Here is a 19,596-nt window from a genome sequence, read left to right on the forward strand (position 1 = left end):
ACGGAAGCTCATTAAAGAGGGGGCATGACGGAGTTCCCTAGGGAGGGAGTTCCACAGAGTGGAGGCCACCACAGAAAAGGCCCTCTCCCTCGTCCCCACCAGTCTAGCTGTCCTGGCTGATGGGACAGAGAGAAGGCCATCCGAGGCTGATCTTGTTAAGCGGCCTGTCTGGTGCTGCTGGAGGCACTCCTTAAGATAGGCTGGGCCGGAACCATATAGAGTTTTAAAGGTCAAAACCAACACCTTGAATTTGGCCCAGAAAACAACTGGTAACCAGTGCAACTCCTTCAGCACTGATGTGATCTCGCCGGCGGCTGCCTTTAATCAGGCGAGCCGCCGCATTCTGTACCAGCTGCAGTTTCCGAACCATCTTCAAGGGTAACCCCACGTAGAGCGTATTACAGTAGTCTAAACGAGAGGAGACCAGGGCATGTACTACCAATGGGAGCAGATGGTCGGGAAGGAAGGGGCACAGCCGCTGTATCAGATGGAGTTGATACTGCGCTGTCCGGCTCACAGCTGACACCTGAGCCTCCATGGACAGCTGGGAGTCCGAAATGACCCCCAGGCTGCGGACCTGGTCTTTCAAGGGTAGTCGTACCCCATTCAACACCAGGTCAACATCCCCCAGCCTCCTCTTGTCTCCCACCAAAAGTACCTCGGTCTTGTCAGGGTTCAGATTCAGCCTATTCCTTCCCATCCAGCCACTCACCATCTTCAGACATTTGGACAGGGATTCTACGGCCAACCTTGGTGAAGATATAAACGAGAGGTAGAGCTGCGTGTCATCCGCATATTGATGACACTGCACCCCAAACCTCCTGATGATAGCCCCCAGCGGCTTCACATAGATGTTAAATAGCATCGGGGAGAGGATGGAACCCTGTGGCACCCCACAAGTAAGTGGCCACGGGTCCGAAACCTCCTCTCCTAGTGCTACCCTCTGGTACCTGCTGGAGAGGAAGGACCGGAACCACCGCAATACGGTGTCTGTATTGTGCCCAACCCCTCCAGGCGGTCCAGGAGGATACTGTGGTCAACGGTATCAAAAGCCGCTGAGAGGTCGAGGAGAGCAAGGAAGGAGCATTCACCCCTATCCAGAGCCCTCCTCATATCATCTACCAAGGCGACCAAGGCCGTTTCTGTCCCATGCCCAGGCCTGAAGCCCGACTGAAATGGGTCTAGATAATCAGTTTCTTCCAAGTGTGCCTTCAACTGCATCGCCACCACCCGCTCAATCACCTTGCCCCAAAATGGCAGATTTGAGACTGGGCAAAAGTTGTTCAAAACTTGAGGATCCAAGGAGGGCTTCTTTAAGAGCGGTCTTATCACTGCCTCCTTGAGGGCTGATGGCATCACTCCCTCCTCAAGGGAGGTGTTCACCACCGCCTTGATCCCCTCACCCAGTCTCTCTCTGCAGCTCATAAGGAGCCAAGATGGGCAAGGATCAAGTAAGCAGGTGGTCGGCCGTACCGATGAAAGCACCTTGTCCACTTCATCAGGAAGAAGAAGCTGGAACTGATCCCACAAAACCGGTTTGCCACAGGCCGCCTATTGCTCACTAACTGTATCCACAGCGTGCAGAGTAACACACCTAATCTGATCAATTTTATCTGCAAAGTGCCTTACCAAGCCCTCACAGGAGGCCTTAGAATGCTCCAGTGGTTCCGGAGCCACAGGACCAACCAGGCTCCGGACCACTTGGAACAGCCTCCTGGGACAGCACTCTGCAGACGCGATGGAGGCAGCATAATATTCCTTTTTTGCTGCCCTCACCGCCACGTGATAGGCTGAAGATACAGCTCTAGCCCGTGTCTGATCATCTTTGGAGCGAGACTTCTGCCACCGGCGCTCTAGCCGTCTCACCTCCTGTTTCAGAGCTCGTAACCGCGGATTGAACCATGGTGCAGTCCGAGCCCTGTTCAGGGGGAGAGGGCGTTTCGGAGCCACCTGATCTAATGCCCCAGTGATTGCGGCATTCCAGCCACCTACCAGGGTCTCGACCGAGTGGCCGTTGGCATGCCCCAGAGAATCCCCAAGCGCGTCCAGGAATCCATTTGGATCCATAAGACGCCTGGGGCGGACCATTTTAATGGGTCCTCCACCCCTGCAGAGGGGTTGTGGAACCGAGAAGTCCAACGTCACCAGATAGTGATCTGACCATGACAAGGGGGTGGTGGATATACCCCCGACTTCCAGATCACTCCCCACTTCTCCAGAAACAAACACAAGGTGTAGTGCATGACTGGCTACATGGGTGGGCCCAGTTAGAATATGGAGCAGCTCTCAAGGGGCCATGGTCTCCATGAAGTCCCGAGGTGCTCCTGTGAGGATGGCCTCCGAATGTACGCTGAAGTCCCCCAACACCAGTAAGTTAGGGGACTGTACACGTACATCAGAGACCACCTCAAGCAACTCGGCCAGGGAGTCAGTAGTGCAGCGGGGTGGACGGTACACGAGCAGATTCCCCAGACTGCCCTTCGGGCCCAACCTCCAGTACATGCACTCGGCAACCTTGGTCTCCCGGAGAGGGGGTCTGGTGAAGACCAAGGACTCTCGGTAGATAACAGCCACTCCCCCTCCCCGATCCCCAGCCCTCGGCTGCTGTGCATACGAAAATCCAGCTGGACACATGGCTGCAAGGGTTGGAGCAGCAGCCTCGGCCAGCCAGGTCTCCGTAATACATGCCAGGTCTGCACCCTCATCCAGGATCATGTCATGGATGAGGGAGGTTTTCTGGGTAACAGACCTGGCATTGCAGAGCAGCTAACGAAGGCCAGAAGATGGGGTCACGCCTCCCCCAGCCATCCTTTGGCTCTGGACAGGCCCGGAGCAGGGGACAGATACTACACATCTCTCCCTTGTTCCCCTTACCTGGCATGGCCTGCCCCTAGCGCTCCGCCAGCGCCTGCCGCCCAGCCTCGGTATCTTCTGGCCCCCAACACTCCCCCCACTGCCTCCATCAGGTGGACACATGCCCCCTCGCTCCCGCCTATCAGGCAGGCTACCCACCCCTAAAACCACAACAAAATCCCCCAGGAAAAGGAAAACACACACACTCACACAAAACAATTAAAAATCCTCTTAAAAATAATGCCAGGCCGGAGTCCACAGGGAAGGCCAGGTGGTGGTGGTGGTGGTGGTGGTGGTGGTGGTGGCGGCAGCCGCCGCCGCCGCCACAGGCCCAGCAGTAGGCGCGCCTCTTCCCCGGTGATGGTAGTGGCTTCTCCTGCAGGCCCTGGCTCTCCCAGGCCACCTCAGCCAGCCAGCTTATGTAGCCCCTCCAGGGAGGGCAGGTGGAGCAGCACAGCTGGCTCGGTACCTGGGGGCCTGGTCCTGCAGGGACTGGCAGTCTGCCAGGCAGAAGTCTCCAGGGAAGGCCTGGTGGTGGCGGCAGCGGCGGCGGCAGCAGCAGCAGCAGGCCCAGCAACAGCAGGCCCGCCTCTTCCCCGGTGGTGGTGGTGGTGGCCTCTTCTGCAGGCCCTGGCTCTCCCAGGCCACCTCAGCCAGCCAGCTTATGTAGCCCCTCCAGAGAGGGCAGGTGGAGCAGCACAGCTGGCTCGGTACCTGGGGGCCTGGTCCTGCAGGGACTGGCAGTCTGCCAAGCAGAAGTCTCCAGGGAAGGCCTGGTGGTGGTGGTGGCGGCGGCGGCGGCAGCAGGCCCAGCGGCAGCAGGCCCAGCAGCAGCAGGCCCGCCTCTTCCCAGGTGGTGGTGGTGGCCTCTCCTGCAGGCCCTGGCTCTCCACCTTGGGGACGTGCCTGGTGATTTTATTCTGTCAAACAGTTTGGGATTATTCTAAACTAGGTGATATCCCCGGTGTTGCCTGGGATGTAATTTTGTCATAGGCAGTATTTTTTAGAAACACATTAAGGTAGGTTTATGCTTCTCGGAAAGGCTCCATAAATAAGGTGAAAAAGGAAAATTGACATTTTTTGTTTATTATTTTTTTAAAAAAGAATTATAAAGAGCACACAACACTTTTCACTTGTTGTTACAAACTAATTCTGGAAGGTATAACCGTATGTGGGAAGAACATGGAGATTCCGGAGCAGCATGATGGGCGACATGATGGCGACGGCGCCAACAACTATGGACCTAAAGTTAAATATTAGGAAAGTAGAAGTTCATTGTAAGGCTTGTTTATAAACAACATTTGTTGTTTTTCCAGTTGGAGCAAAGATATAGAACTGATTTGGGGAACCCACTCTAGAACATGCAACAAGAAACATGGAGAATAAAGCCCTAAGTCTCCACTCCACTGTGTCATCCCACCCCCTCAGAGAGGGGAGCACGCACTGCACCACATTTCAGATTAGTGTTAATCACACACCACTAACAGATACATCTGGCATTGAAAGGGGTAAAGATATTTAACACTAACGTGCTTGCTCCCTGGATATTGCAACAAGAGGGGAGAGAAACTAAATGCTCTGCACAGTCAGAACAGAAACCATGAGTAAAGGGGAGGGAACAAACGGCAGCCAGCCAATCCAAGGTGAAGGAAGTCAGAGTGAATGGGAGAGAGACCAATAGAATGAAAGATGGCCAATAGGGTGACTGGTAGCTCAAATCACAAACCTGGCCTGCACCATGATGGAGAGGGTGTACTTGTTAGGGAAAGTATAAACACAGTAATAATGTGACCCAGTGACTCCTGTCATACACTCTGGCAAGTGAGAATGTGAAGTAAAACGGGAGCAACTGCAGGGCCCAAATGGCAGGCTAAGTGGGCCCCTGCAATGTGATTAGGCCCAGGGCAGCTCCCCCTTATGCCCTGTCTTACAGACAGCCCTGCAGCCAGCCACAAACCCACACACAATTTTTGACTTTTATATATAGAGAGAAGATTGAGAACGGAAATAGGAATTCTCTGAAATAAGCGAACGAAGGAAGTAAGGAAGTACAGGTCTAGTGTGGCTCAGAAGCTGCTCTGCCTTCTCTAATGAACATCCTCCTTTTGTGGTGGTGGTGGTGGTATTTCTGTCCCTCTTCTCCTACCATTAATCGTCCATGTCTAAAGCGATTGGGAGATCAGTGCTGTGATCCTGTGCGTGGCTTCCTTAACTAATCACATTCTGGGGGTCCCAATCAGTGGACTGCCCCTTCCCCCCAGTGTTTTCGGTTCTGGAAAGTCCCCCGCCCCCCCCGCCCGTTCCTTTAATTCTCCATCTCTACTGACTTCCTCTACCTAGGGAGCCTCTTAAACACACACCCACGCATGTGAATGGAGAAGGACCTCAACTGTTTCCAAGTGGCCCCATTCCATGGAGAGGGACAGGAAGGTCTTTAGAAGGGTAGATTTTGTTAGATTTGGATCACTTATGGATCATGAAACTGAGAAACCTTAATCGACAATGAAGGGCAGGCAGCTGCAGAGTGTGAAGAACTCATCGGCTGGGTTTATTTCTTTCTTACATTTATATGCCACCCTTCAACCAGGTTGGTTTTAAAGTCGGTCTACGACTCATAAAAACAACCAATGAAACACAGACGCACTATGAAACAGACCATTAACACTCAATGCCTGGGAAGACATACCTGGTTTCGCCAGGCGCCCGAAGGATAGCCGTGTTGGCCCCACTGTCCTTGGAGAAGAGCGTTGCGTAGTTGTGCTGTTGCCCCCCAAACCCCTCATCCTCCATGCTGTCACCCTCACCTCAGATGGGAGAGGCACAGGGAGAAGGGCCTCCACGGGAAGGGCAAAGGAGCGGGCTGCCTGTTGGAAGGAACGGCAGACACGTATCCGAGCGTCCCTGGGAAGGAGAAAGAGTGAATCCATTCCTTTCCCCATGCATGTCTCTGTGCCCACAGGGGAGGCTTGTGCTCCTTGGTACACGCCACAAGCCTTTCACATTTCTTGTTAGCTCCGTAAAGGGACTGCACCATTATCCGCTACAGCCCACAAGCTCCAGCAATGTGCGTTCTTCAGGACACTTTGAAATGGAAAAGTTTCCAGACCGTTTCCCACTGCTTGAAATCTCACTTGCAAGCTTATTTGACTTACAGCTAGTAAACAACATGTTGAAAGAAAATAAAAGTATACTCATTTAAATGGTATTCTCTCAGCTTGATAAATACCTGGAAGGCTTTTCCAAACGCTCAGAGTGGTTAGACTTAAAATATCTGATTAGGAAAACACACACACACACACACACAGAGTGCCCTTCGGTTGCAAACCAGTTGACTGGACCCTCTAAAGCAGGGGTCCCCAATCTTTTTGGGCCTGTGGGCACATTTGGGAATTTGAGAAGCTGGTGTGGCCACCACCACAAAATGCTGAATTGCGGGATCACCGCTTTGGCGTCTATCTGTTGCATCTGTGAATCCTAGGGTAGGATTTTGCCTTATTCAGCAAAAACATTTGTTTTGGCTCTATTGGACACAACAACATCTCTTTAATAAGTGATTGTCTGATTCAGCTGATTGCTAGCATTGCAATAAAGCTAATGCTGCTTTTAAACATATATTCTGGCAAAGTCCAGTGGTTGTTTCTTTTGGGGAGGAGGTTATTACACAGAAAAATGTTGTATGGGACAGTCTTTAATATTTATTCATTCATTCATTTAATTTCTACACCGCCCAATACCCGAAGCTCTCTGGCGGTTCACAAAAATTAAAACCAAACGGCACACAATGAAACAAAATATATAGAACATTACAACCACAGTATAACAATACAACCGCAATTAAACCTAGCAGCAGTGCAGGAATTTAAAATACAGAGTTAAAACAGCAAAGGCAAAGTCTAGAAAGCTAAAATGCCTGGGAAAATAAGGTCTTCACCTGGCGCTGAAAGGAATAAAATGTAGGTGCCAGGCGAACCTCACTAGGGAGCTCATTCCACAGCTGGGGTGCCACAGCAGAAAAGGCCCTCCTCCTAGTAGCCACCCACCTCACTTCCTTTGGCAGGGGCTCATGGAGAAGGACCACTGAGGATGATCTCAGGGTCCGGGAAGGCACATAAGGGAGGCGGCGATCCTTCAGATAACCTGGCCCCAAGCCATTAAGAGCTTTGAATGTTAATACCAGCATTTTGAATCAGGCCCGGAAATGGATTGGCAGCCAGTGCAAGTGGAAAAGTACTGGCGTAATATGAGCTCACTGGCCAGTCCCTTTTAACAATCTTGCTGCCCTATTTTGGACCAGCTGAAGTTTCTGGACTGTTTTCTGGACCGTTTTCAAAGGCAGTATAATGCATTGCAGTAGTCCAGGCAAGAGGTTATCAGAGCATGGATAACTGTAGCTAGGCAATCTCTGTCCAGATAAGGGCGTAGTTGTTATACCAGCCTAAGCTGATAAAAAGTGCTCCATGCCACTGAGCTCACGTGTGCCTCAAGTGACAGTTCTGGATCCAAGAGCACCCCCAAACTACAAACGAGACCCTTTAGGGGGAGTGCAACCCCCTCCAGAACAGGTGGAATATTACCTAGCCAGGCAGACGAACCACCCACTAACAGTACCTCCATCTTGTCTGGATTGAGCTTCAGTTTATTGGCCCTCATCCCGTCCTTTACCATGCCCAGGCACCGATTCAGAACAGCCACTGCCTCACCTGGGTTTGATGAGAAAGAGAGGTAGAGCTGGGTGTCATCCGCATATTGATGGCACCTCAGCCCACACCTCCGGATAACCTCCCCCAGTGGTTTCATGTAGATGTTAAACAGCATGGGGGATAAAACAGAGCCCTGTGGAACTCCATGGCACAATTGCCATGGCATAGAGCAATAATTCCCCAGCACCACCTTCTGGAGTTGGCCGTCCAAGTAGGAGCGGAACCACTGCAGTGCCTCCAACTCCCAGCCCAGACAACCTATCCAGAAGGATACCATGGTCGATGGTATCGAAAGCCGCGGAGAGGTCCAGGAGAATCAACAGGGTCACACTCCCCCTGTCCCTCTCCCGGCAGAAGTCATCCCACAGGACGAACAAGGCAGTTTCCCTTCCAAAACCAGGCCTGAAGCCCGACTGAAATTGGATCTAGCTAATCCGTTTCATTCAACAGTGCCTGGAGCTGTCCCGCAACCACCTGCTCAAGCACCTTGCCCAGGAAGGGGATGCTGGCCACTGGCCTATAATTGTTAATGTCCTCCCAGTCTAGGTTAGGCTTTTTTAGGAGTGGTCTGATTACCACCTTTTAAAACAGCCAGCACCACTCCCTCTCTCAAGGAGGAATTTACAGCCACCTGGACCCAGCCGGACATCCCCTCCTTGTTTGATTTAATAAGCCATGAAGGGCAGGGTCAAGCACACAAGTGGTCGATCGGACTTGGCCAAGCACCTTGTCCGCATCCTCAGGCCTCAATAATATTCACTGTTCTACACGCTTAAAAAAATTATTTTCCTGCTTCATGGAAATTAACAAATGGACAGTGTAAATGGATTCCCTGCACTCTTTTGACCGCTCAGAGACTGATATGACAACACCGGAAGGATAAGCACTCACCTCCTCTAATGCGATGGTCTGAGGACCTTACAACACTTTCAATACTGGAATGGGTAGCATATAGAAGCCACCTTCAAATGGATACTTATTTGGATATTTGCTCCGCTTTTGTTGACGCCCATGTAGAATTGCTCGAAAGTTGTATGCATGTCATACAAATCCAGGTATGTCTATTTAAACACTGACAAAATAATAATCAAAAATACAAATAAAAATGTGGGTGCCACGGGCGCTGCACTGAGGACTGCTGTCCTATAGTGTTGATCCTTGTTAACATTTCCAGCAGAGTTTACAGGGCCAATATCCCCAGGCACTTTCCTAGCCAGATTTACCATACTTCCAACCAGGAAAATGCACCGTTAATGATTCACTGAAATTAGTAAGCTATATACCTGTCCCATCTACTCACCCCCATTGCATTTTCTCATGATACACACTGAGCCTGCTTGCTCAGAACTGGACCAAGGGAGAGAGCTCAGGGCGAGTAGCCAAATGGGCTCAGTGGGATTCAGGGCGATCCAGGTAAAGCAGGGAAAAGGAGATGCTTCCGGGCACAGTGGATTGAAGCTTGAGCAGGAGCTGCTGCCCACGCTCCCAGCAGTCTCTTCCTGCTTCTGTTGCTGCGGGAACCTGGAGCCAAAGAGAGCCGCCTGCCTGGAGCTTCAGTGGCCTCAGGAAACATGAAAGGTCAGGAGGGACAGAGGAGATATTCAGGACAAAGAGCAGACGAAGAAGCAGCCATCATCGTATACATTAAAAGCATTATTACAGGAAGCAGACGAAAAGGTTGAGGGGAGATAGGATAGCGCTCTTCAAGTATGTGAAAGGTGGTCACAGAGAGGAAGGCCAGGATCTCTTCCCGATCATCCCAGAGTGCAGGACACAGAATAATGGGCTCAAGTTATGTGGGGGAAACTGGGGAACCAAAAGGGAATGAGAACCACCCCCGCCCAAAGGACGAGGCTGGTGGTCAATGTATCTGAGATCACACTTTATTACCCGGTCATGTATACATGGCTATCCCGCAAAGAAACTACAATCTGGGAATAGGTTACATGGGGTTTTCAAGTACATAGTAAAAATATGAAGAGAAAGACTTTAGCTGCTCATGATCAGCCGTGTTGACAGAAGTGTCTGACACATTCTGCGCATTAATACAGCTGATCCTTTGTGGGAATTGCTGCCACTTGTGAACTGTATGATTGTTATTGAGCTTTGATTGGTTACCTGTAATCTATTCCAGTTAATTATCTGCTTTCTCTGGGATTTGAATCTTTGAAAATGAAGAGGTGTGCTCCACCTCAAGATCTTTCCACATTTCAGTAACTGTGTATTGATGCCACCTAAGATGAGTTCTTTCCATCTCAGAGCACTGCAGTGCTTCTCCTGTGTGGATTCTGTCATGTGTTTTAAAGTGGGTGTTACAACTGAAGCTCATTCCACACTGAGATAATTTACAGGGCTTCTCCCCTGAGTGAATTCTTAGATGACTTCTAAGGCTTCCAATAACACTGAAACTCTTTCCGCACTCAGAGCATTTATAGGGCTTCTCCCCTGTATGAATTCTTTGATGTGTCTTAAGGTGTGTTGACGTATTGAAGCTCTTTCCACACACACAGCATTTATAAGGCCTCTCCCCTGTGTGAATTCTTTGATGACTTCTAAGGCTTCCAATAACACTGAAACTCTTTCCGCACTCAGAGCATTTATAGGGCTTCTCCCCTGTATGAATTCTTTGATGTACTTTCAAGGCTCCGATAGCAACGAAACTCTTTCCGCACTCAGAGCAATTGTAGGGCTTCTCCCCTGTGTGAATTCTTTGGTGCTGTTTAAGGTTGTTGCTATCACTGAAACTCCTTCCACACTCTAAGCATTGATAGGGCTTCTCCCCTGTGTGAATTCTTTGATGTCTTTTAAGGCTTCCAATAACACAGAAACTCTTCCCGCAGTCAGAGCATTTATATGGTTTCTCCCCAGTGTGGATTCTTCGATGCAGTTTAAACTGTGAATGCTTACTGAATCTCTTTCCACACACACAGCAATTATAGGGCTTCCCCCCTGTGTGAGTTCTTCGGTGCTCTTTAAGGATGTTGCTAGAACTGAAACTCCTTCCACACTCTAAGCATTGACAGGGCTTCTCCCTTGTGTGAACCCTTTGATGTGTTTTAAGGTTTCCAAGAACACTGAAACTCTTTCCGCACTCAGAGCATTTATAGGGCTTCTCCCCTGTGTGAATTCTTAGGTGCTGTTTAAATTGTCTGTGCCGACGGAACCTCTTTCCGCACTCAGAGCAATTATACGGCTTTTCCCCTGTGTGAATTCTTTGGTGCTCTTTAAGGCTGTTGCTATCACTGAAACTCCTTCCACACTCTAAGCATTGATAGGGCTTCTCCCCTGTGTGAATTCTTTGATGTCTTCTAAGACTTCCAATAACACTGAAACTCTTTCCGCACTCAGAGCACTGATAGGGCTTCTCCCCTGTGTGAATTCTTTGATGCTGTTTAACATGTGCATGCCGACTGAACCTCTTTCCACACACAGAGCAATTATAGGGCTTCTCTCCTGTGTGACTTCTTTGGTGCTCTTTAAGGCTGTTGCTATCACTGAAACTCCTTCCACACTCTAAGCACTGATAGGGCTTCTCCCCTGTGTGAATTCTTTGATGTCTTCTAAGGCTTCCAATAACAGTGAAATGCTTTCCGCACTCAGAGCACTGATAGGGCTTCTCCCCTGTGTGACTTCTTTGATGTCTCTTAAGCTTTCCAAGAACATAGAAACTCTTTCCGCACTCAGAGCATTTATACGGTTTCTCCCCAGTGTGGATTCTTCGATGCAGTTTAAACTGTGAATGCTTAGTGAACCTCTTTCCACACACAGAGCAATTACAGGGCTTCTCCTTTGTGTGAATTCTTTGATGTGTTTTAAGTTTTCCAAGAACACTGAAACTCTTTCCGCACTGAAAGCATTTATAGGGCTTCTCACCTGTGTGTATTTTTTGATGCTTCTTAAGGTATGCTGACATACTGAAGCTCTTTCCACACTCAGAGCATTTATAGGGCTTCTCCCCTGTGTGAATTTTTTGATGTCTCTTATGGTATGTTGACATACTGAAGCTCTTTCCGCACTCAGAGCATTTATACGGTTTCTCCCATTTGGGAATTATTTCATGCTCTTTAGGTCTTCTGCTATCACTGATTCTTTTTCTGCACTCACCGCATTCTGAGGTCTTCTTGCCTGTGTGGTTTCTTTGATGCAGTTTAAAGATTTTTCTAGAACAGAGATTCTTTCCACCCTCTGAGCAGTGATAGGACTCCTCATTTGTGCAAACTCTCTGATGTCTGTTCAGGTCTCTGCTCTGACTGAAACCCTTTCCCCATTCTTCAGTTTTTGTTCTCTCCTCTTCATGGTTCCCCCACTCATCACCTGAAAAAAAAAAACGAGAAATCTGATCAGGGAGGAACAGATCCTCAAGCAGGGAAGAAACTGGATTCAATGAATGAATTTGGACTAAATCCGGAGAAAATCCTTCTTGGGGAGGCAGATCTTGCAAATATATGAAATAGCCTCCGAAGGCTGGTAGAACCGAGAACCAGAGTGGTGTACAGAGCTTTAGATGCTTTGCATGCTTGCGAGTCCAAGAGACTTTGTCAAAACCATTATGCCATAAGACACAAAAGGTTTGACTCTCTGGATATCTTACCAAAGTTGTGGCATCTCCAAAACTGCCAGTCTTGTGCAGATCTGCTGGTTTGAGGTTGGCCCTGTTTGAAGCAGCCGCACTGGATATTTTAAGATGCAGGAAGGTGATGTCTACTCAACGGTACCAGTTTCATCCATGCACCGTATGGCATAATTCACAGTCCCATTCAAGGAGGGGTCACAATGTGGGTCTGTGCCAACCAAATCAGTCAGATTGGACAGGCTGAAATTATACACACTTTTCCCGAGTCCATGCTGCTTGTTTCTTCCAAGAATCTTTTATTTATTTATTTCATTTCTATACCGTCCAATAGCCACAGCTCTCTGGGCAGTTCACAAAAACTAAACCCAAAAAGCGCAGGGGAAAACAAGATAAAATATAAAAGCATTAAAACCACAATATACCAGTACAAATGTACCGGCCCCAGGAGTGTGATCAAGTCACCTGTAGTGTTAGAGGGGCCTAGAGATCCATAATGCTTATTAGTGCAATTCCCTTGCCAGTTGGCCTCTGAACATGGTGAGATGAGTCAAAAGGCCGATATCAAGATCTGCCTGGGAAGTGAAGGTTGTTCACCTTAAAGCGCCAGGTGGCTGGGCTGAGAACCAAAGACTTCTGGCCTATGCTGGGAATGAACGCTAGGGGGTGCTTGCTCCTATTAGGCTGCCTCATTGTTAACGTGTATTGTATACAACCCATTGTACCCCATGGCTCATGGTTCAGAGAAGCTGTTTGGTCTAACCATGGGGTAACTGATTGTACCCAATAAACTACTCCTTGTAAGTAAACCTTTGAGTGTGATTTATCACTCTCCTGGCACCTCTAACCTAAGAGTTCAATGCCCACGACAGGACAATAGATTAGGTGCAGCGAGCAGGATGCCAAGAATACTGCTACATTCAGATTTAAAGGGAAGGAGAATCGGGGGGTCAGCGTGTTAAACCGGCTCCCAGACTGTCCACAGTTGGAGCTGTGGGGTCCAGCTGCAAAGCAAGTGGCGGTCCTGAGTGGCCTGATTGAATGGCCAGTGGTCGAAGAGGACTGCAGACCAGTGGGCCTGGAAACGGCGTTAGAATCTCTGCAGCTGGGACAGTTGTCAGTGAAAGAGAAGCAGCATGCAGAACCTCTAGCATGGTTATTGCTGGCAGCCTTGTATTATTTAATTGTACAGCATCACCATTAGGCATGGTGCTATACAGAGTAGAAGAGATCAGGGCCCTGCTCCATGGAGCTTATGACTAAAATTCTTCGCAAGGGAAGCCACCCGGGAAGCAGAGGCTAGGGTAGAGAGTGAAGCAATATTCGTTTTTTTCAGTGGCATGTGCTGCGGCCTAAAGGCTGAGTTACAGTAGAGAGGTATGGGAGACAGGGGGCTGTGCCAAGGCTTCGGGGAAAAGGTGGCTTTTTGGAAGGGTGTAGAAGAAAGAGAGGAGAGACAAAGCAAGTCTTCATACAGCATGGGACAAGATGATGGCCACCAGTGGATATGGATTTAAAAGGCGGTTAGAAAAATTCAGAGAGAACAAGGCTGTCAATGGCTACACATCATGATGGGTATATTATTCTGCCCCCAGGACCAGAGACAGCAGATATTTCAATACCAGCTGCTGGGAAAGAATGGCAGGTGAGACTACTGAACTCATGTCCTGCTTCTGTGCTTCTAATAAGCATCTTGTTGGCCACTCTGGGAAACAGGATGCTGGACTAGAGGGGCCTCTGGTCTGATCTAGCGGGGCTCTTCTTTTAAGCAGCACATGGCCCCAGCTTCGCATGGGCTGGAGCCACTGTCCACTTCATTCCCCTGAAGGGGGGGCTGCCGAGAAGAGGGCAGCCATCTCATTCTTTCCCTCAGACTACTTCCTCCTGGCTTCAAACTGTATCAACTGCAAAAACCTCTCCTTGTTAAGGAAGTCTGCCATGTAGTAACTGAATATAGTACTGCAGGCTTCAACCTCCCAGAGACATTTCATTACAATTACTGCATTTTAAAAAACAAATAACCCTGCAGTGTACCCCGTAAGGTCCACTTCGTCTGCATGCCAAGTTTCAGGTAGCTTCGGGTGTTTAGGCTTCACCGTCTTGGAGGACATACAACCAAACACTTCCATTGAAGCAGTAAAATCTTTAAAAATTTTGATAGGCTGCCATTTTGTTTCAAGATGGCAGTCAAAATTTTCACTGTGCCTCAAACCATCCCAGATAGAGGTACAACAAATCCTGAAAATTTCACAAGAATTGGATGTACAGTTTTTGAGTCTATCGAGAACATACAAACATTTCCATTATAAAAATAAAATAATAATTACTATCATAATATAATATAAGAAGGTAAGGCAAAGAGAGATATAATAGAAGAACATATGATATAAAAAGATAAGGCAAAGGTCTGATGCAGCAGGGCTCTTCTTATATTACAAGAAGGCAAAGGGGGCTCATTACCCAGAGAGGCCAGGTTCGCGCAGGTCTCCTCCATGACTTCCCTGTGTAGAGCCCTCTGGCCTGGATCAAGCAGGGCCCACTCCTCCTCCGTGAAATGCACAGCCACGTCCTCAAAGGTCACGAGACCCTGAAAGAAGAAGAAATGTTTCCTCAAAGCAGATAATGTAAACATTAAAAAAAACATTAAAGGCAGGTGGAGATTGTCCTGCAGGATCCAAAGCTGAATGAATGGTGCTCTTTCAGGACAGCTTGCAGAGAAGGAAAGGGAAGGAGGCCGCATCTTTGAGGCCCAAGGGGTATGCAGAGCACGGAGGCACCCGGGTGCTCTGCTTCCCGTCTCCCCTCAATGGTCTTTCCCGTACCTGTTCTGGCTTCACGAGGGCTGTTGCCACTTGACCACAAAGGAAAGGCGGCCCAGAAGGAGCCCACAGAGACATTTCACTGGCTCTGAGCGACGTTCCTTTTCCTGTGAGGAAGACAGTGAAGGTGGGAAGATAGTTCATACTTCACAAGCAAAGTTCCTTGAGTGAAACTGGTCTCTCTACTTTTGGGCATAGCGTAAGGTTGCTGGTTTAGACTCGTGTCAAGTCTTCACCTCTGGAAACACAACTCCTCTTTCTATCCGCTAGAGAGGCTAGAGAGAAGTGTCCCCTCCCTACAGAGGCTCAAGGGGAACATAAAAAGCAACCTGCGGGCTGCCAGCATACACAAGAGGAGGAAGAAATAGGACCCTCTAAGCCTTACCCAGGGAGGTGGCACCTCCGTCACCCTCCTGCACAATCCCCCTGCACAGCGGCCTTCGCGTGGTGTCCCACGCAGCATTCTCTGCCTGAGGAAAATCCGCGGCTGCTTTGGCCAACGCCCCCTGCACCTGGAGTGAGGAGCCCAGGAAAGGAAGGGGGAAGAAGGATTAGGCGAGAAAAGAAGCAGGGAAGCCAAGGCCAGCAGCAGCGTTTCTCCATCTGCTTGAACTCATCCCTGACATGAGAGGAGCACTAGAACAAGGCATGTCAAGATCCTCCCTAAAGCCAACCCGAAAAAGGAACATTCACGGATGAAGGGTTCCCTCCTCCCCTGGAAACTTGTTTTTATTAATCGACTCGATTTATACCCCACCTGTCTACCCCAAAGTGGTGCTCAGAGTGGCTAACAATAACAAGACCCCAAAATTAAAAGAAAAACTGAAGTGAAACCATCATAAAAACAAGCACATTAAAGAGCCACTTCAAAAACACAACACTAAAAGAAATCACAACAGCAGCCAATCTGACAGACCAGCTGACATGCCAAAGGCCTGCTTGAATGAAAACGTATTTGCCACCAGGCAGAAGGACAGCCGAAAGGGGGCCAGCCTAGCCTCCCTTGGCCGGGGGTTTTAGAGCTGGGAGCAGCCACCAAAAAGGCCCTCTCTTGCATCTCCACCAAATGGGCCTCTGATGTTGGAGGGACAGAGAGAAGTACTTGACAAGCCCCTTCAAGTGAAGCAGTTTGGGTGCATATGTACGCTACTCCTGTTCTGCTGGGGGGACAGTGCCAAATCGATAAAATGGGATCCCCCGCTTCTCTGGAACTTTGAAAGCCCCTTCAGGGTTCTTGTGATCCCAGAAGAGGGCCGCCCCACACAAAAACTTAGGGAGAGCCACGCTGGAGCAGACCAAGGGTCCATCTAGTCCAGCATTCTGTTCACACAGTGGCCAACCAGCTGTTGACTGGAAACCCACAAGCAGGGCACGAGTGCAGCAGCACCCTCCTGCCCATGTTCCCCAGCAACAGGTGTATACTGCCTCTGGCACTGCATACTGCCGCTGATAGTGGACGTAGCCAATATAGCCATCAGGACTGGTAGCCACTGATAGCCTTCTCCTCCAGGAATTTCTCCCTTTCTGAAGCCATCCAGATCAGTGGCCATCACTACACTCTGTGGTAGCGAATTCCAGAGTTCAACGCTGCACTGCTTGAAGAAGTCCTTCCCTTTATCTGTCCGGAATCTCCCACCGATCAGCTTCATGGGATCACCCCACTGGATCCCAGTATTTTGAGAGAGGGGGGAAATGTCTCCCTCTCCACATTCTTCACACCATGCACCATTTTGTAGACCTCTATCATGTCTCCCCTCACCCGCCTTTTTTCCAAGCTAAACAATCCCCGCTGTTGTAACCGTCGCTCATCGGGGAGTTGCTCCAGCCCCTTGATCGCGTTAGTTGCCCTTTTCTGCACTGTGTCCAGCTCTACACTATCCACGCAGTCAGGCCCTTTGTTCTTCGGAGGAGTGCGGGGCAGCTGGGACGTCCCTTCCTTGGATGACCGCCAGAAAGGGATGGGTTCCTGGTGGGCACTTTTAGGATGCTGTCCCACACATTCTCAGCCCCCCAAAGCACTCAGAATGAAACCCTCTCACCTCCTCCTCCTCCTCCTTTATGTCCTCCAACGGTGTCAGCAGTAAACCCCCAGGCAGGGCCACCACCTGGGAACCAAGGACGTTCTTCTCCGCCGCTTTCCCCCAGAATTCCCCGCTGCTCCCAGCCTCAGGGCCTCTTCCTGCTTCATGCCCAGCCGAAACTTCCTCCTCCGTCTTCACTCCGTGCCCGACAGAAGCCTCAAACGGGGCTGAGGGAAGCCATTCTGCCGCCATTCCTTTCTCGAGGGAAGGCCTGCGCAAACATGGGCAGCCAGTAAGCCCCACAAAGCCAGCGACTGATCAGATGTCACACAACTGTGCTCCTGAGGCGGGAAGATATTGCACAAGTAAAAGCAGATGATGCCGAAGAGCAACCAGCCCTTCGCTCTCTCGGAAGGGATAACCATGAGGAGGGGTGGGGAATTTAGGGATTTTAGTCGATTTAGCGGTATATCAAGAACGCCAATAAATAAATAAACTTCAGGACCTCCAGACCTTTTCGCCCACAACTCCCATCGGCCCCAGCTCGCATCAGCCACAAGTTGCCCACCCGTGAACTGGGAGGTGGAAGGTGGCTTTTACTCCTGAGCACCACTGCTCAAAGCCCACATCCAGCTGGCAACCACAGCACCCTGGCCCGACCCGAAGAAGCTCTCTTCCCGCCCCCTTCCTTCCTTCCTTCCTTCCACTGATTCCCCCTCTCGCACCACAGCTGCCTACCCAGAGCCCACACCCAGGCCCCGTTCTTTTCCCTCTCCTCAGTGTAAACATAAACCAGTTTGAAACTGGTTTCACCGTATCCACATTCCCAGGACAGGGGCTTGGCTTTTGCCCCCAGGAAGAGCCTGCCGGGATCTCCTGAACTGGCAGGGACGAGGAAAGAAACTCTGTGATGTGGATGCTGTGCAGGAACCAGAACCTGAACCAGAACCGACCACCTGCTCCCCTGGCTTGCGTGTCCAATCCAGGCTAACCCTCCACGGCAGCTCTTGGACTCATCCCGATGCGCTCTGGAGGGAGGTTTCTACAAGGGGGGGTGGAGGTGGAGCCAGCCCCCCCCGCGGCCCTTTTTTATCCCCACACCTCCCCCCACACGCACACCGCCCAGATCTGAGCAGAGGCAGAGACTGTCGGCGGTGCAGGGGGTGGGGTGGTCCCCCAACGGGCCACGTGGCAGCGCTGCGGGCCCCGGATCCTGCGGCTTCCCAGGTGGATGCTTACTGGGGATCCCGCCCCGCCCGGTCAATGCACTGCCCGGGGAGCCGCCCCACGGGAGGCCACTGTGCTGGGCCTGAGTGCAAGTGCCGCCCGCTCTCCCTCCTTCGCGAGGGGCGGCGCGACCCCGGCCTCCGGAAGGACTCACCGCGGCACCCCGCCGCGGGAGCAAACGCCGCCTCTGCGCCTGGCCCCCGGGCCGGGCCGAGCCGCGCCGCGCCGCGCCGCCTCCGGCTCCCCTGCCCCGGGCTCCCCGCCCTTCCCTGTGCGGAGGCTGGGAAGCCCGGCCAGGACCAATGAGCGGGCGCTGTCGGCGAATGAGAACAGGCGCCCCGCTGTCACCGGTTGCTGGGCAGGACAGGGAAAGCGGAGCCCGCGTCGTCTCGTTCGCCTCCAACCCACGAGGACTGGTGTCTTGGGCTGCAGCGCCGGGGAGACCGGCAGAAGCGCGGGCGGGCTGGAGAGTCCGCTTCGCGAGACGCGGCAAGAGGACCGTCCTCTGCAGCCTTGGTGGGACCCTCCGTGGGACGCTCCGGCCCCCGGTCCGCTTGGGAGGGCCCAGTACTTCCCTGGTCCAAAGGCACCCGGCTCCACCGCCGCCTTGCCGAGGCCAGGCCGGGCCGGGAGTGCCTGGATGGGTCCTTCGAGGGATGGAGAAGCAGCGAAGAAGTGGGGAGGGGCGAACTGGAGAGGCTGGGGGGCTTCTGGGATGGAGGACTGGTGCCAGCGAAGGGACGGGGGCGCGGCGATGGGTTTCTCCGCTTCCGCAATGTAGGAGTGCAAAGGCCTTTGGGGGCTCCTCTGGTGTTGCAGAAGCACAGTTTCTTTTTCACTCCTTTCATTTAACGGTGACTCCAGATTCCACGTTGCATTGGAACTGTGTATCTGGAGCTCCCAACAGAGGGTTATTTTTGTAAAAACCAGGTGTGTGAGAGACTCCCGTTTGGATTGGGGATGGGGATGGGGTTTGGGGGGGAATGCTTAGACCCCCACAGTCGCCCTCCCCCTCATTCCCTGACCCCGATTCAAATCGGGGAGCCCCACAGGCGCCTTTACAAGAGGGGAATTACCTTGGGGACGTGCCTGGTGATTTTATTCTGTGAAACAGTTTGGGGTTATTCTAAATTGAGAACCGAAACAGGAATTCTCTGAAAGAAACAAAGTAAGGAAGTACAGGTCTAGTGTGGCTCAGAAGCCACTCGTGTCCTGCTTGTGGTTTTCCTATTGGGGAAGCCGGTCAGCCACTGTGTGAACAGATTGCTGGACTAGGTGGAGCCTTGGTCTGATCCTGCTGGGCTCTTCGTATGGTCTTAAGCATTCCATGGAGAGGGACAGGAAGGTCTTTAGAAAGGTAGATGTTGCTAGATTTGGACCGCTTATGGATCATGAAACTGAGAAAC

General features: G+C 51.0%; 1 protein-coding gene across 3 annotated transcripts; it reads right to left on the bottom strand.

Annotated features, from left to right (window-relative positions):
- Positions 1–6,533: 6,533 nt before the first annotated feature.
- On the bottom strand, positions 6,534–18,449 carry LOC146355753 (uncharacterized). 3 transcript variants are annotated; one of them, XM_084830681.1, is made up of 6 exons: positions 18,345–18,449; positions 16,982–17,234; positions 15,328–15,454; positions 14,946–15,049; positions 14,584–14,710; positions 6,534–11,867 (listed from the first exon to the last, which is right to left on the bottom strand). In XM_084830681.1, the coding sequence occupies exons 2-6, from the start codon at positions 17,213–17,215 to the stop codon at positions 9,688–9,690; spliced, it is 2,772 nt and encodes a 923-aa protein (XP_084686807.1). In that variant the 5' UTR covers positions 17,216–17,234; positions 18,345–18,449; the 3' UTR covers positions 6,534–9,687. The 3 variants fall into 3 exon arrangements, with proteins under 3 accessions (XP_084686807.1, XP_084686808.1, XP_084686809.1); XM_084830682.1 differs by having other exon boundaries at positions 18,203–18,449; XM_084830683.1 differs by lacking the exon at positions 15,328–15,454.
- Between the last annotated feature and the right edge of the window lie 1,147 nt (positions 18,450–19,596).

This window comes from Heloderma suspectum, chromosome 2, assembly GCF_057233095.1.
Source record: "Heloderma suspectum isolate Gila_16-S chromosome 2, 16-S_ref, whole genome shotgun sequence".
Lineage (NCBI taxonomy): Eukaryota > Metazoa > Chordata > Lepidosauria > Squamata > Helodermatidae > Heloderma > Heloderma suspectum.

What these genes read in the sequence shown, in the direction of transcription:
- LOC146355753 (XM_084830681.1), bottom strand. Translation starts at nt 17,215, where the DNA reads ATGGCGGCAGAATGGCTTCCCTCAGCCCCGTTTGAGGCTTCTGTCGGG. An exon ending in TAAAGGAGGAGGAGGAGGAG is followed by an intron (nt 15,455 to 16,981) that starts GTGAGAGGGTTT and finishes TCCTCACTCCAG; the next exon opens with GTGCAGGGGGCGTTGGCCAA. An exon ending in CGGAGGTGCCACCTCCCTGG is followed by an intron (nt 15,050 to 15,327) that starts GTAAGGCTTAGA and finishes TCTTCCTCACAG; the next exon opens with GAAAAGGAACGTCGCTCAGA.